The 16,266-nt window shown below is 48.5% G+C and overlaps 8 protein-coding genes across 8 annotated transcripts; 3 read left to right on the top strand and 5 right to left on the bottom strand.

Moving 5' to 3' along the window:
- Window positions 1-218: 218 nt before the first annotated feature.
- Window positions 219-2,234, bottom strand: N7529_008210 (tyrosine--tRNA ligase MSY1; the record flags this gene model as incomplete). Its single annotated transcript, XM_057243737.1, has 4 exons — window positions 219-1,287; window positions 1,343-1,629; window positions 1,686-1,839; window positions 1,918-2,234. 4 exons carry the CDS (start codon window positions 2,232-2,234, stop codon window positions 219-221), a joined length of 1,827 nt encoding a protein of 608 aa, XP_057095275.1.
- Window positions 2,235-2,512: 278 nt separating this feature from the next.
- On the bottom strand, window positions 2,513-5,436 carry N7529_008209 (putative raffinose synthase protein Sip1; the record flags this gene model as incomplete). The annotated part of the gene is made up of 3 exons (XM_057243736.1): window positions 2,513-4,144; window positions 4,168-5,157; window positions 5,248-5,436. 3 exons carry the CDS (start codon window positions 5,434-5,436, stop codon window positions 2,513-2,515), a joined length of 2,811 nt encoding a protein of 936 aa, XP_057095274.1.
- Window positions 5,437-5,770: 334 nt separating this feature from the next.
- Window positions 5,771-7,041, bottom strand: N7529_008208 (lactonase family protein; the record flags this gene model as incomplete). The annotated part of the gene is made up of 4 exons (XM_057243735.1): window positions 5,771-6,144; window positions 6,218-6,655; window positions 6,705-6,816; window positions 6,898-7,041. 4 exons carry the CDS (start codon window positions 7,039-7,041, stop codon window positions 5,771-5,773), a joined length of 1,068 nt encoding a protein of 355 aa, XP_057095273.1.
- A 331-nt stretch (window positions 7,042-7,372) lies between these two features.
- Window positions 7,373-8,614, bottom strand: N7529_008207 (zinc-dependent alcohol dehydrogenase family protein; the record flags this gene model as incomplete). Its single annotated transcript, XM_057243734.1, has 4 exons — window positions 7,373-7,417; window positions 7,476-7,922; window positions 7,979-8,368; window positions 8,453-8,614. The coding sequence occupies 4 exons, from the start codon at window positions 8,612-8,614 to the stop codon at window positions 7,373-7,375; spliced, it is 1,044 nt and encodes a 347-aa protein (XP_057095272.1).
- A 923-nt stretch (window positions 8,615-9,537) lies between these two features.
- Window positions 9,538-10,811, top strand: N7529_008206 (uncharacterized protein; the record flags this gene model as incomplete). Its single annotated transcript, XM_057243733.1, has 6 exons — window positions 9,538-9,606; window positions 9,660-9,806; window positions 9,869-9,973; window positions 10,035-10,372; window positions 10,433-10,578; window positions 10,648-10,811. 6 exons carry the CDS (start codon window positions 9,538-9,540, stop codon window positions 10,809-10,811), a joined length of 969 nt encoding a protein of 322 aa, XP_057095271.1.
- A 378-nt stretch (window positions 10,812-11,189) lies between these two features.
- N7529_008205 (N-terminal L-serine N(alpha)-acetyltransferase NAT4) lies at window positions 11,190-12,092 on the top strand (the record flags this gene model as incomplete). The annotated part of the gene is made up of 2 exons (XM_057243732.1): window positions 11,190-11,274; window positions 11,410-12,092. The coding sequence occupies 2 exons, from the start codon at window positions 11,190-11,192 to the stop codon at window positions 12,090-12,092; spliced, it is 768 nt and encodes a 255-aa protein (XP_057095270.1).
- A 59-nt stretch (window positions 12,093-12,151) lies between these two features.
- Window positions 12,152-13,647, bottom strand: N7529_008204 (GPI-anchored transamidase subunit GAB1; the record flags this gene model as incomplete). The annotated part of the gene is made up of 5 exons (XM_057243731.1): window positions 12,152-12,390; window positions 12,446-13,065; window positions 13,119-13,153; window positions 13,388-13,452; window positions 13,506-13,647. The coding sequence occupies 5 exons, from the start codon at window positions 13,645-13,647 to the stop codon at window positions 12,152-12,154; spliced, it is 1,101 nt and encodes a 366-aa protein (XP_057095269.1).
- A 176-nt stretch (window positions 13,648-13,823) lies between these two features.
- nop7 (mRNA-binding ribosome synthesis protein NOP7) lies at window positions 13,824-15,950 on the top strand (the record flags this gene model as incomplete). Its single annotated transcript, XM_057243730.1, has 3 exons — window positions 13,824-13,845; window positions 13,897-13,995; window positions 14,059-15,950. The coding sequence occupies 3 exons, from the start codon at window positions 13,824-13,826 to the stop codon at window positions 15,948-15,950; spliced, it is 2,013 nt and encodes a 670-aa protein (XP_057095268.1).
- Between the last annotated feature and the right edge of the window lie 316 nt (window positions 15,951-16,266).

The following is a 16,266-nucleotide window of genomic DNA, read 5'->3' as shown; positions in this document are numbered from 1 at the left end:
CTGGGTGAATTGACGAAGGGAGCGAAGACGCGATAGGAGATAACGCGGATCGCGTCGACGCGTAAAACACCCGAGACTCGACCTGTTCGATTAAACACACCCGCTCTGCTCCACTATTACTTGGGGATTCTTATTGGACTAGAAGAATATGGTTGATAAATATTATACAGATTGGTTATTGTAAAATTACAGGTCTAGAGGATATTCATAGAATAGATTTAGGCCGATTCAGTCGTCTCGGCTTCAATCTCCTCCCATCCAGGAGCCGTGAGCCCTTGTTTGCGGAATTCTTCGTCGCTCACAATGGTGACGGACTTGAACTTCCACTTGCCTAATTTGAGGATCAACAGGTTATCGTTCAGAACAAACTCTTGGGTCTTTTCTGCGTTCCAAACGCGGATGGGGGTGAAAGACAGCTGGTCCGTCATGGGGCCACTGTCACCAGGGCGGCTTCCCACCTTAGCGCCGTTGTTCACAATGACGCGGTGGCCTTCGCTCTTGGACGAAACAAGACCCGCTGACCAGAGAATCTTATTGAACGGCTGATTGAACACGAGGGATCTGGGAAGTGTAACTTTCATATCACCCATGTTGGCAAAGTTGGTTTGAGGAGCATAAGGGTTGCCAGATTGAGGGGTATCGAAGCCAGCAGTGGGAGATTTAGCGTGGCTGGAAGGAGGGGCGGAAGATTTAGAGAGGGGGGATGGGGCGGCAGTTGAAGAACGAGGTCGGAAGAGCTGACGGTGTTGGAGAGCGACAGCATCAGCTTCAGCCTTGCCATGAATAAGCTCGACAAAGTCGAAGGCGAGCGCGTGTTGTGCAACACGCTTGGAAGGATCCTTATTCTGCTCTTCCATGATAGTCGCGATTTCAGGCAACGGGATAAAAGTGAATAGCTTGAGGTAGCGCTCGACGGTATCATCAGGCGTGCGCACGAAGAATTGATACAGCTCAAATGTAGAAGTCAGGTCCTTATCGAGCCAGATAGCATTGCCTGCGGATTTTCCAAACTTCTCGCCATTCGGAGCTGTGAGGAGTGGTGTAGTGAAACCAATAGGACGGTCCACTTCAGACTCCAACGGGTCGCGGAGTTGCTCATCGGCAGTGTTTCGACTGACAGACTTCACAGCTTCCATGCCGAAGAGAATATTTCCATACTGATCGGCACCTCCAACTTGGATCTGGGTACCCTTTTGGAACAATGTCCACCAATCCCAAGCTTGTAGGATAGGGTAGGAGAACTCAGCAAAGGACATACCATCACCGTGGCTCAATCGATTCTTGACACTAGCAGACATGTAAGCCCATGAAACATATATGGTGATGGCCTAGCAAAACTTACGTATCTCTCCCGAGCATGGGTCCAAGACGCATGAAAGCACCAAGGTCGCGCAGCACCTCAAGGAACGGCATGGAGTTCCACCAAGTATTGTTATTTGTCAACGCCCGCTTCCACATTGGGTGCCTTTCGTGTCCGTGTCTCCGGCCATATTGTTCAATGCTCGCACCCAATTTCTTCAATTGCATGTGCATACTGGCCATGTTTGCCTTTCGGATAGAGGAATGAACTGCGTCACGTCCCTTAAGACGCCCGCTAGGATCGCCAACTCTAGATGTAGCACCGCCGAGCTGGACAATGTTAGTTGAAGATGTTCCAATGAAGCGCGAATTCAATTGCGACTGACCAAAAATGTGACCGGCAAACCCCAGACATAACCCCAAGCCAAAACCATGAATGGGAGCATATGTCCAACATGCATTGACGGGGCAGTCGGGTCAATACCAACGTATATACCAGCCCGCTTCTCAGTCAAGACCTTATGCAACAAGTCGCGTTCTCTGCGGAGCAAACTAAAGTTAGCCCACCATTCAACCAATCCAACAGCAATACCATAGCAATGTCCTGGTGTAACTCACCCAACAACATCATGAATCAACCCTCGCTCCTCCAAGTGTTGTGCGAAATTCTTCCTCGTCCCAGCCTTAATCTCTTTGGCAAACCTAGCCCACTCGGCCTCCCCATCTTTCATGCGCTGAATATGTTTTTGTGTAATCCATCTTTGCTGCTGGAAGCATGTGCCAACCTTCAAGCCAAACAATGTAGGCCGATTGCTGTCTCTGCGCAGCGGAAGTGCTGTGGTTGCGGCAAAACTGCGCGCTCCAGATGGGGCCCGACCGGGGGTGAAGAGGTTTCGGTGAGGCGCTCGGCTGAGCGATGTCATCTGTGGCCTCATTGGACCGGTTTGCGAATGTGAAAATATAAGAAGATACTTGCAATTGCCCTCGAGTCTGGACACGATCAATAGAGCGGAGCTCCGAGAATCTTTCGATAAAGTCCGGATTATGGATGTTCCGGGCCTTATCTTTTGATGTGTTGATCTCTTGCCCAAGCGGGTGTTTTTTTACATTGTGCAGTGATTTCTTCGAGGGGAGAACTAACAATTCTTGGCATGGAATTTCTGGTAAAGAGTCTGCTCGGATAGAACAATGGGCAGTTGCCTCGATACATAGATCAGCCAACAAAAACCTGCACAAATGCCTCGTTACTCCATCCACTGTCCAACTTCATGGCTTTCCACGCCGCCAATACATCAATCGCCAACACATTAGCACTCTCTCCACCTTCCTTCCATACAGTCTTCTGTGGCACCGGCTTTCCAAGTATCGTGACCATGAAGTTCCGCGCAACACTTCTGTTTTGTAGATCTGAGAAATAGATACCAAGTGTTCCCAGGGCTTTCAAGCTGATGTTAAATCGCAAGCGCCCATTTTCAACCATTGAGATATCCGAGCTGATCACAGCTGCCGCACCGGTCATTTTGCCCAATAGTCCTAGCACAGCAACATGTGTCAGACTATTACCAGAAGCATTGCATCCATGGCTCCCTTTCAGAGTGAACAACCTAGTCGGATATGCGGTGAGGATTTCCCATCCCTTCGGCTCTAGTAATGTTGATACATAACAATCTTGAGTCAATGGTCGCATCAGATCCGATATCTTCCCACTGTTATGTGCCCGGACAATATACTGTCCTTGGGAATCCTCGTGGATACCTGGGAAATCCATCAACGAGACTATGCTGGAAGCCTCGGCGGAATGGATATTGAAAAGCCCGATGATTCCACTGCCTGTTTTCGCCCAGCCGGTGTAGCTTCCGACGCGCAAGACATGCCCTTCGTTGTAATCGTGGTACATATCAATAGTGCGTCCAATCACGCTCGGTCGAAGAGCAACCGTGATGTCTTTAACAGTTTGCGCGGTCAATTGATCAAGAAGGGTAAGATCATGTTTCCCGGGCTCATCCGTGATGTAGATCGGTCCACCTGATACACATCGTGCTGCTGCATGGAATGACGCATATGGATGATTTGTCTGGAACATATCCCAGTCCGGCAAGACGTTCAGATAACGGGTAAGTAGTGAGTTGTGCGCGTTGCAGAATAAATGCCATGGATGGGAGGCAGGGATCTCCGGGAAGAAGTCATCGGAGTTTCGTAATGGGAGAGTTGGTTTGTTGGTTGGCAATTGTGAGTGGAACATTATTTGAGGTGTCATTGAGCCGCAAGAGATTGCCCGATTGCTGAAATGCTTGAGTGATGAGATAGACCATGCATCTTGGTAGGAAGTCATGAATCTTCGGCGGTCCTCTGGGTCCTCGAGGAGATCAATGAAAAATTGTGCATCTGTTTTCACGGAGTCTATGCCCATACAGGCGAGATATTTATAGAATTCATCGTAAAATCGTTGGATGTCGTCCGGATCGATTGCAAGAATATTTCCGTCTGGGAGATTCTCCGCGATAGGTCCATTTGTGGCAGGATCTTTGATCTTAACTTGCTTGGTTTTGAACCTTTGGGCTAGATCACCCTCTGCAGATATACCTCCCCAGTACCCAAGCAGTGCATGCCAGACAGCGACATGTTCGATTCGGGGATGTTTTTGGCGAATCGAATCGACTGTATGCTTCAATCCCTTGGGAAATCCTTCCGCATGCGCCTCAAAGTGTTTCAAACCTCTCTTGAACTGAGATTGTCCCTCATTATCGTTTTGTTGCCAGCCGTCATCGATAATCAGATTTACAATGTTGATTCCATTGGCTTTCAATGAATCCAAAGCATGCAGTATTTTTTCTTCCGTGAGGTCCTGTCCCAAACTATTCCACGTACAATACGTGAGGCCATCAAACCACTGAGAGAGCCACTGTGCTGTCGGATCTTTTTCAACGAGCACCGTGTCATCGCCAGGGGGGACAAGGGAACAGGCTCGTCCAATGCCGTATCAATCGCTTCGACAAATGGTCTGACCACTTTTCGTGCCTCATAGATAACCGCAGACATGGCAACTTCGAAATTTTCTGCAGTTGCAATGAGCACATGGAACTTGGATAGCTCTGCATTGTCACTCCTTGCGTTAACAACAACTTCGCCATTCTTCCCGGACTGGAAAACAGTCAAGACATTATCGGTTCCTGATACTGCCAACAAAACTAAATGTACACCATCCGTGCGCAGGAATGAACAAAATACCGCATCTTCTGTGAGTCGAAACTCATTCTTCCCATGCCTCGGGCCTAGCCATGGACTCCAGACTCGCACTAGCGACATATACCTCGCTGTTGATGACGGAGTTCCAAGGGCAAGTTGTTTGAAAGTGGACACCCCTCCACTCACAGGGTCTATATCACCAGTTAAAGACCACAGTAGTGCTCCAGGCGCCTCACTCAGCCGCGACAAAATCTCCAGCTCATCGGGGAGATTGTCAATATACTTCCCAAGATCCTCTTTGGCTATTCGATCCGAAATATCCGTAGACGCAACCCTATCATGCTCAGAATGGCGTGGGCTATATATAATTTCGCCATCGCTCACGGGATGCTTCTGATTAGCCCACTGCCATTCTGCATCTGGGCCGTTCCGAAATCGAACCGTGAATTGGGCATGACCCCCTTCAGCAGATAGAACTATCTCTTCTGAAAATACATAACGATAGTATTTATAGTCGCTTTCTTGGCCACTCAATAGGGGTGCATGATTCGTGTTACAATTTCGCAGGGGCAGGTCTGTCCATTCGGAGCCAGTGATGTTGTGCCAGATCTGTGCTTCCCATGACTGTGCGGGGAACGAGGTACTGGACTCGATGGTCACAGTGAAACGTAGCTAATTTAGATATCAGTATCAAGTATCAACTTATTTAAATTGAGCAAGTCGCTAAAATACTCAGGTAACACAGTGTGTTGTAACACTCACCGCATCTTCTTGTTCGGTGCGTAGCACCTTCTGTGCCCTTCGGACACAGGTAATTTGCCCTAGGGGCGGATAGGATGTCACTCGCGCAAACATGGCCATTTGAGGTCGTACAAATGGTGTCTGTAGTCGGGATCTTTGTGTTGAGCCGCGAATGGGCAGGGTTGAGTTGTCTTTGGTGTTGACCTGCATTGAAGAGGGGTAGAGCCAAGTTCTGGGTCAACTTAACAGCGATCGAGACAGGATGATAATTTCGGTTATTTATTGGTTCTTCTTATGGGATTTCGATGACTATGGGGGTGAATGTAACATTTGGATTAGATACTCGGAAGTGGTTGGGTTTACCTTATGATGAAAGTGGCGGGGAAGCTATCACTCGCACCTCACCTCATGCAACACTACCATCCAACAACTCTTAAGTTCCGAAGCATTCATAGTGCCAAAGATCTGTGATATTTCTTCGTCCTATTGAAATACCAGAAGAACAATATCAAGAAGAAACACAACAGCTTCAACCCAGACTTGTCTAGTCCACCCAGACCAGATTCGCCGGACTATCCTCAGTATCTAAATGAGCCACCACGGAGACCGAGGTCTCATTATCGTCAAGCTTCCAAACTTCGATGAAGTTATTCTCTGCATCTGTAATCGCAAAGTATTGCTCCGAAAAGGTAGCGGGAGAGATGGCATTGGCTGCACCGCCAGACCCTGTTGTCGGCGTCAAGAACAGTCGCTCTTTGATCGCCCCGGTAGTACTGTCTAGAGAAAAGGCAGTCACAAATCCTGGATCTGTGGAGGTTCTCGACCGTGCTGTTGCGAAGAGGTATTTGGGATAATCTCCTTCTTTGGGGACAGAGAACATTACTTCATCGGACCAGTATAAAGAGGTGTTTGTATATCCTATCAAGTTCGATAATATTAGCAATTCCAAATTTGTAGAATCTTCATCTGGACTCATTGACAAGCCACTCACCAGAAGGAATTGTAGAGAATGTAGTATTGGTAGTAGTAATACGACCCGTTCTCGAATCTCTATTGAAGACTGCCACTTCATTCCCAGTCTCGAGCATGACATAGACATATGATCCTTGCGGAGATACTACTAGATGTCTTGGATTTCCGGTAACATTCATTTGCTGAATCTTGGACACCTTGTTGCTGGTAGCATCGTAGGAATGAGCCCAGACTGCACCGCCCATGTCATCGCCGCTGTAAATGAAGCGGTTGTCACTGCTGAGTGCGAGACCATGGACCCCCGATGCACTGCTGTATGATATGTTTGCCACGATGGATTTCAGGGTTCCCGAAGATGTGACGGTGATGGCTTGGGCTGGGCAGCCACTTGAGTAGGGAGCACCGAATACGGTCAAGGGCTTAGCGGTAGAAGAGACGATGTAGTTCGCATTGTTGCCTGTGACATTAATTTGTGATGAAAATGTGGACCTTTGGCCGAAACTTACAATTGCTGTCTGCTATAGACACCCCTCCTTTGTAAACGAGTGATTTGTTGGAATTGATGCCATAGCTGTGGTAGTTGCTTTCGTCGGCAATATACAGGTTCTGTTTACTGTTCTGTACAAAGGTCAGCCCTGCTGGTTAAACGCATAGGCATTCCCCTCTATCGTGAGGAATCGATGGGTCACTATAACCTACATCAGTAGCAATCCACTTGGAGCTCTGAATATTCAGGGTTCCGTTGTAGACCACACTCAAATTCGAGGTTGATTCGTCAAATTGAATTGCATAGAGCGAGTCACCGCTGAAAAATCCAGAATATAAACGGTGTGCTTTACCCATAACCAATGGGCTCAGAGATAGTATCGTCAACAGTCCACGGAAAAGAGACATTCTCGAAGCTGTAGAAAATAACTATAAATATTCAACTACGCCAAGAATGACATGCATCTTATAGCGAAATACAAGATCTCAACGATGTGTCAGCGGAGTAGAACAGCTCCGACGGGTCTAAAGAAATAGAGGACGCGTAATTAGAATGACGATTATTGATCGCCCGCCAATTTAAGCGTTGCAGATCCCCACCATTAAAGCTTAGTATATTGTTTATTCGAAAACTTTTGAGACGGTATTCAATTTGAAAACCTACACAGATAGACAACTATGCTGACTATTAGTTGATCTTGATGGTCAACTTGCCGAAGTGCTTCTGGGCCCACTGTTTCACACTGTCAGCATTCAACCAATTTAAGAGGAATCACGAATAGCCCACTCACCATGTATTCATAAGCCTCCTTGGCCTGGTCAAGGTTAAATAGCTTGTCATCCACAACAGGGTGGATATCATTGGCCTCGATGGCTCGAACCATATCCCTCATAAGGGCTTTGCTACCAACATAAACACCACGCACAGTGCAGATGTGAGTTAGTGTTTCCAAAATAGATGGCTGAGTCTTTGGGTCCACGCCTCCGAGGAATCCAATCACACTAATAATTCCTTCCAGCTTCACGCACTTGAAGCTCTGCTGAAGAGTCCCGCTGCCGCCCACTTCGATGATGTGATCCACGCCAACTCCGCCAGGAGTCAATTTGCGAGCAGCATCACCCCAGTTGGAGTCAGTCTTGTAGTTAATGATGTGGTCGGCACCAAGCTTCTTGAGCTTTTCGGCCTTCTCGGAAGAAGAGGTTGTCGCAATCACTGTCGCGCCTGCAGCCTTGGCGAACTACATCATCATCAGCACTGCTGATTCCGATCTGGAAATATAGCTTCCATTCTTACCTGCAGTCCAAACATGCTGACACCTCCAGTTCCCTGAACAAGAACCACCTGCCCGGGCTTCAATGGCTTCAGGCCATATAGCGCGTTCCAAGCGGTCAGCGCCGCGCATGACAAGGTACTAGCCTCGAGGGCAGTCAAGTTGGCCGGAGCCTTGACAAGACCCTGTTCATTGAACACGCCATACTCGCGAAGAGTACCGTCGATTACACCACCCAAGCCAGTAGTCGCGGCGTGCGAGTCGATCTCGCCATATTGGTGGCCCTGGTTGAAGAGGGTTGCGACATGGTCGCCCTTCTTGAACTCAGCGACCTTGGATCCCACTTCGACAACTTCACCGGCGCCATCAGAGCCTGGGACTACCGGGAATTTGAGAGCAAATGGATATGTGCCCTTTCATAAATGGAAGGCGTTAGTGGTCGCGGGTCTATGTTTTGACGAATGCTGAAACTTGAAATTCGCAATTTTCACCCTTACCTTTGGAATAATCAAATCGCGGTAATTCAATGACGCGGCTTGAAGTTTCACCAACACTTCATTCTCACCCACTTTCGGGACAGCAGCATCCTTAAAGACCAGGCCGTCGAGATCGTGCTCTTTATCTTGGACAATCCATTGTTTCATGTTTGAAGGAGACATGTTGATATTTTCGATTGATTACGGAGGATTTGGACAGATATTTTTACAACACAAGTTCAATATGGAGGGATGAGGAAGAGTTTATATCATCGAGGACCCTGACGTAGGCGATCCGCTTTTGGTTCCACATGACGACAAGATTATTAAGAAACAAACAATCCTATTAGATGCTCTTTGTTTTTGTATATAGTAGATGAGAGTTGAACCCTGTGGTATTGTAGGTTGTAGGGGTTCAATATCTTCGAAGCTCGCTGATACTCAATTGCGAAAACGTCGCTTGTTTACTTATCTGAAATCTTTTTGGCCGGAATATCACATCAAGACTCATCTTTGGTTACAGATTGTTTGACTCCATGCGCGTCCATATCTTCGACGCTAGGCCTGCAAAGATGTACTCCTCAATTGCAAAAAGACTTGGTATAGACTTGGGCAAACTTCACAATCGCAGACCAAAATTGCTCACAACACGCGCGTCACAATCAATAGGAGAACTACAAAACCTACTTTTTTTTATTATGCTCTTTTTTCTGTTACTATCAGTTAAAATTTATGCGAGCACTATAGCAGCCTCTATATTCATGTTCGATCGAAACTTGCAAGACGATCACGGTTATCCAAATAGCGAAGTATAGAGACGAGGCTAAAACGTAGCAAGTGGGCCCTACGGAGCTTGACCCAATTGTGCAATTTAGAGCTAATATCGCGCATAGTTTTATCCACTCAATCACTCAATCACTCAATAAAGACAAAGTACCTGTAGATTTGCCGATGGCGCGAGATCGACACAAAACCATGTCGCAATAAAGATCTTAGCGGGGGAGGGGTAAAAGCGACATAAATAGTTGCCAATCCCTCGTTTGTGTCGGCAACTATTCTGTATCCTTAACCTCACGACCAGCTTTGGGTTCATCAATTTCTACATCATGTCTCTTGGACGAACTTTCAAGCTCAACTCGGGATACGAGATCCCCGCGGTCGGTCTCGGAACTTGGGTATGCAAGCTTCCAACACTAACTGATCCTATGGCTAAATTAATTTTGTTCAGCTTTCTAAACCTCATGAAGTTGAAAATGCCGTCGAAACTGCCCTTCGCAAGGGTTATCGTCACATTGATGCGGCTGCATGTTATCAAAACGAGAACGAAGTAGGAAACGGCTGGAAGAAGTCCGGTGTTCCTCGCGAGGAGATCTTTGTCAGTGAAGCCTCAAAATATCCATTATACTGATAGTAACTTACATTTCCATCACTTTCTAGATCACCAGCAAGCTGTGGAACACTCATCACCACCCTGACCACGTGGAGGAGGCCATCAACAAAACATTGAAGGACCTCCAGACCGACTACTTGGATCTTTACCTGGTCAGTTCCTTCAGAGTTTCCCAATTTTAATCTCTAAACGTTGACCGACTTCCCCCAAAAGATCCACTGGCCCGTCGCTTTCGCACACACCAACGAAACTCTCACGCCAACAGACCCGGTGACGAAGCGGTTCCGCCTAGCCGATGTTCCGATCTCCGAGACCTGGGCCGCCCTTGAAAAGTTCGTCAAGGCGGGTAAGATCCGAAGCATTGGAATCAGTAATTTTACCATTGCAGCGACCAAGGAGCTACTAAAGACGGCTCAGATTCCTCCCGCTGCTAACCAGATTGAGGCCCATCCTTACTTGCTGCAGCCGGAGCTTTTCTCTTACCTGAAGGAGCAGAATATTCTCCCTGTTGCTTATTCCCCGCTTGGTAACAATATCTACGAATTGCCTCGGTAAGTACCCCGATGAACAACTTATTTGTCCAGGATGATATCGCTGATATATAACCCTAGTGTCGTCAATGACCCGGTTGTAGAAGATATCGCTAAGAAGCTCAACAAGGATCCTGCCCAGGTTCTTATTTCTTGGGCTATCCAGCGAGGCTCCGCAGTATTACCCAAGAGTGTTACGCCATCACGAATTGAGAGCAACTTTCAAGGTATGCTTTCATTCAACCCTTAGATTTTTTTTTAAATTGGGTAAGTACTCGATCTAATAGGTTAAATAGACTTCGTGATTCCCGATGAAGAGTTCGCGGCTCTTAACAAGCTTGATAAGAACACACGATACAACTATCCTTTCCGCTGGGGTGTTGATGTTTTCGAGGAGCTGGGAGCTGCTGAAGCTGAGCGACGTGCTGAAGAGCATGCTGCATCTCAGAGAGCTAATTAATTGCTTAATTGAGGAACGATATCATAGATACTGGATGAAATCAACCCCATTATTCCCGTATATATATCTCACTGATTGAACTCTTTGTACAAAAGGAGTTATCGCCTTTATTAAGTACTGGAGCAGTTCAAAATGATTGATGCGTTCTGATATTCGAAAAAGCTTCATGATTATAAGGTTACAACCTCCGTGGCTTGGAAGAGTGAAAGGAGAACTACATACTTCAGTGGATAAAGCCCACAACGTCGCACTGCCACCTGGCCACACAACTTGCTTTTGCCGATTTGTGAACTTATTCATTGAAATATCCTAAACTCAATCCCAAACCTATAACCAGAGTACAATAATTATAATCATTTGAGAGAAAATTCTACCAACATGTCATCATTCGTGAAGGACAATCGAGTCACCAAATCAAAGGCCAAAAGAACCAAACCGTCCACCCGACGCGTCTCCAGCAAAGGTAAATAACAACCGCACCACAGCAAAATCAAGCATACACAGCCACCTCAAGGTCCCAAAACATGCAAAAATATATCAATCCGCCATGAATTGTGGCAGAAAGTCTCATGTCTCATGTGCTAACGCCATCACTCAGCACTCCCACTCATCGAGCAAACCAACGCATTGTCAGTACGCGACTTCATCGCGCAATACGTACCAGCACTCTCAGAAAATGCGTCTTCGGAGAAAGACAGTCCAGACCAGCAAACCCCACCAACGCCAGTCGTGGACATCTACTCCGCAGCAACGATCTCCACCACAGACCTAGAGGCATGTCTAGATCTCATCGAGCAAACATCTAGCGAAGCATACACAGCCTCCAGCGAAGGCTGGTCACGTGTAAAAAAGCGTAAAGAGATGAAACTCCCAGACATGAAGTACCTGATTGTGCGCAGCGGCAGCGGCAGCGCGAGCGAAAACATCCCGACCGGAACCGATGAGCCGGGATCTTCGGCTCGGGACGTTCTTGGGTTCTCGTCTTTCATGGTTACTTACGAGGATGGGAAGGAGGTTATGTATTGCTATGAGATTCACCTGTCGCCGATGGCCCGGGGGCGGGGCGTCGGGAAGTGGCTTATGGGGCGGATGGAGGGGATTGGTCGGGCTGTCGGATTGGAGAAGGCTATGTTGACAGTTTTTAAGTCGAATGCCGTTGCGAGGGGCTTTTATGAGAGGCTTGGCTATGGTGTTGATGAGTACTCGCCTCGCCCGCGGAAGTTGCGGAATGGGACCATTAAGGAGGTTGATTATATGATATTGTCTAAGAGGTTGAAATGATTTGATTTGTTTCAATGCTAGTAATATGAGGACTGGGATATGCAAAAATTCGATGTAAGTTACACCTGTCTCACTTCGGCGCCTTGCTTTTCGGGATTTTCTTGTTCCCATTCGTCTCGGAGGGCGGCGAAGACTGTATCGGCTAGCAAGATCGAGAGGCCGAGACTCCATACTAGGGTGATGGCGTAAAAGAAATTGGCGTTTCCGGATCCTGCGTAGATCCAGAGATGGTAGAAAGCGGGGCCGAGCAGGCTTGAGTATAGAATCGCCGAGATAGCGAAAAAGGTGTATCTCATCACTGCGCATAGTTAGATATTGGGCATCCAGGGAAATCGGCGATCGCAACCACTCACATGGGAAAAGGTGCCGATACAACGGCAACATTGCAAAGAACAACGACGCATCTGAGATACTAGGGTATGGCTTGAAGATGGCGAAGACACCCAAAAGCGAAGCAATTACAAACAGAGGCTGTCGCTGGAAGCGAGCTGTAAGACCCCCGACATAGCTAGCCAGGTGAAGCCAGAAGACACCAATGAAGAACTCTCGGAACGAGTCAAACATCTCGATAAAGAAGTACCACCACAGACCAACATTGGGAGTTAAGTCTGGAACCAGCAGGTGGAAACCGTATGTCGCCGAGATGAACTCCCAAAAGTTGCCGGTGATTAAATAGGACAGACCGAGAAGCCCTGCAATACTAGCCAGGAGCAGACCACCGTGCTGGACGACATAGATAGCGATTTTGGGAGGGTTGGGCCCTTGCGCGCGTAGATCATAACAGAGTAGAACCAGCGGGATGAATAGCAGCGCAGGGTAAAGAGACAGGTAAAAGGCGAATCCTAGGGCTAGCATGGCATTGATACTGTTCCCCCCGACTGCATTGGAGACAGCAAATAGGATTCCAGATGTGGTGAACACGCTTGTTGACCGCGCTAAACATGTCGCAATCGTGAAGGGATTGAACAAGAACCTATTCGAGTAAGAATCATGGTATAAAAGACAGAACATTGAGGTTGCACATACCATGCAGCTACGGAAACTCCATCCCATCGCACGTGCTGCCGAACAGCTGTGTGTAGTCTTGACTTGACAGATTGACTAGATTCAGAAATTGTGACCAAGGCATGGGCATTCAAAAGGTCCACTAAAAAAGTAGAAAATGGCGGTGGGTAAGGGAAAGCTCTTCGCATCTGGAAGTAGAGCAAACAATGGTAGTAGGAGCGGGGCCTAGATCATCGAATGGCATTGTCAATTCTGGGAACAGATCGTGGAAGGAAACTGAATCCACGAACCTGGTGGAAGACACCGCCGTCATAAGGCGAGACATTTCCAATGTATAAAAACAAGCCTTCTTGGACTATACGTTGGTTAGTTTCACTGAATGCGGAGTCAATGCTCGGAGACACGTACGGCGCTTGAAGCTATTGACGGGTGTTGACACTTCGACTCTCCCAGTTAATAAATCGGGCAAAGAAGGAAATAAACATGTGAGAAGTAAGCGCAGCACAAAGGCTGCGCCAAAAACCACAACCTTCCGCCTGTCTATAGCCATTTTAGGGAAATTGGAGGTTGTTTAGATTCCAGTTGTTCTCTCTTTGACCCTGGACAACGCTCTCCGCCTTCGGTGCACGGACCACTATGTTGCGGAAGAAAAAAAAAAGATTATCAAGAAATTTTCTTCTTCTTATCAGCAGCCGATTGGATTTACTGACCTGACCACTTTTCATCATGGCGAGAATTAAGAAGAAGGGTATGCTTGATTTTGATGCTAGTTCAATTGACTTCTGCTAATGCCCTTTAGGCACCTCTGGCTCAGCCAAGAACTACATTACCAGAACTCAGGCCGTGCGCAAACTTCAGATCTCTCTACCGGATTTCCGTCGACTTTGCATTTTCAAGGGTAATTACTCCTTCTTTGAATGTTTCATCTGAATCGCAAAGTTAACAAGATCCTCGATATCAGGTATCTACCCTCGCGAGCCCCGTAATAAGAAGAAGGCCTCCAAGACCTCAACTCCCAACACCACCTTCTATTACACTAAGGATATTCAGTATCTGTTGCACGAGCCCCTCCTGAACAAGTTCCGTGACCAGAAGGCTCTTGCAAAGAAGATTGCCCGCTCCCTCGGCCGTGGAGAAGTCAGCGATGCGTCCCGTTTAGAAAAGAACCACGCCCCAAGACTCACTTTGGACCATGTCATTAAAGAACGTTACCCGACTTTTATCGATGCCCTCCGTGATCTTGACGATGCGCTTTCTCTTCTTTTCCTCTTCGCTACCCTTCCCTCCACCGACCATGTTCCCTCTAAGACCGTTGCGCTCTGCCAGCGCCTTTGCCATGAGTTCCAGCACTACTTGATCATGACCAACTCTCTGCGCAAATCATTCCTTTCCATCAAGGGTATCTACTACCAGGCTACTATCCAGGGTCAAGATATCATGTGGTTGGTTCCCTATCGTTTCGTGCAGCGTGTCAATGGCGACGTCGATTACCGTATCATGGCCACCTTCGTCGACTTCTACACCACCCTTTTGGGCTTCGTCAACTTCCGTCTCTACTCCGGAATTGGATTGCGCTACCCCCCTAAGTTCGATACCCGCAGTGATGAGAACGGTGCCGAGTTGGCCGCTTTCACCCTCGAGGGCCGCACAGTTGGTGAGGTGCCCAAGGCTCTCGAAGCCGGCAAGGCCCAGACCAACGGAAACTCCAACAAGGAAGTTTCCAAGGAGCTCCAAGCCAAGGTGGACAAGGTTATTAAGAAGGCCGGATTGGACCAGAGCACCGACGATCAAGCTATGGACACCACCGAAGAGACGAACGATGCCATCGACCACTTCGAGACTGCCGCCCCTGAAGCCGACGTTCTCCCCCAGCCCTCAATGAGCGGCAGCGAGGCCGGTGCTCTCTTCTCCCCCTTCGTGTTCTACATTTCCCGTGAGGCTCCCAAGGCCCCCCTGGAATTCATCCTGCGCTCATTCGGCTGCAAGCGCGTTGGCTGGGCCTCCGTGCTTGGCGATGGAGCCTTCACCCACGACGAGACCGACCCCCGCATCACTCACCAGATTGTCGACCGCCCCCAGCTTCCTCAAGAATCTCTCCCCGCCATCCCCGCTGCTGATGAGAGCGCCGTCCAGGTTCGCCCCGGATCCCGCATTCCCGGCCGCACCTACATCCAGCCCCAGTGGGTCTGGGACTGCATTAACGAGGGAAAGCTCCTGCGTGCTGATCTTTACGCTCCCGGCACCACTCTCCCTCCTCACTTGAGCCCTTGGGTCAAGGCTTCCCGCGGCGCTTACGACCCGCGCGCCACCCTGGCCGAGCAGGAAGAGGAAGATGAGGCTGAGATTGCCGCCGAGGCATCCGACAGCGACGAGGAGATGGCGGATGAGCCCGCTATCGAGGAGAAGGCCGAGGAGTCCGATGCAGAGTCTGTCGACGGAGGCATGGATGTCGCCGGCACCGACGATGACGAGAGCGAGGAGGAGTCCGATGAAGATGAGGACTTCGGTGGCTTCGAAGAGGGAGCCGCATCTGAGTCCGAGTCTGAAGATGAGGCCGCCCGCACTCAGCACCAGAAGGAGCTCGAGGCCGAAGCCGCCGGCCTGCCGTTCTCCTCTGCCGCTGCTGCTGACGAGGCCTCCAAGAAGAAGTCTGCTAAGAGCAAGAAGCTTGCTGCCAAGAAGCGTAGCGAAGACGAAGAGCTCGAGAGACAGAAGATGATGATGAGCCGGAAGAAGCGCAAGCTGCTCGAGAAGATGATGTACTCGAACAAGAAGACTGCTGATGAGTCTGCCAAGCTGCGTTCTAAGCGCCGTAAGCTCGAGAAGGGCGAGAAGGCTGACAAGAAGAACTAAAACTTGAATTGTGCATGTTAGATAGTGCTTTTCCGGGCGTTTGGTTTGGATATGTCCCATGTATAGGCCCTCAAAAATTTGTGATTGAAGTTTAATGCTATTTATCGGGATTCTATCCCAATTACATGTATACCTCTTGTTCAAGTAAAATATCATCCATAACACCTACAGTATTGCACGTTGTAACCGGTAGCTCCGAGATGTGGACCTCCATTTATGTGATTCGCGGCGATCACGATTAGCGCGCAACTCGTGGCCCCCATATTTTCCCGCGTCGCATGACACGCAACTTTATCCTCCATGCAGCCGTCGAATT

The sequence above is a fragment of the Penicillium soppii genome (genome assembly GCF_028829465.1).
Source record: "Penicillium soppii strain IBT 18220 chromosome Unknown utg000006l, whole genome shotgun sequence".
Classification (NCBI taxonomy): Eukaryota; Fungi; Ascomycota; class Eurotiomycetes; order Eurotiales; family Aspergillaceae; genus Penicillium; species Penicillium soppii.
Note: the sequence above shows the minus strand (reverse complement) of the source record. Positions and strands in the feature narration are given on the sequence as shown.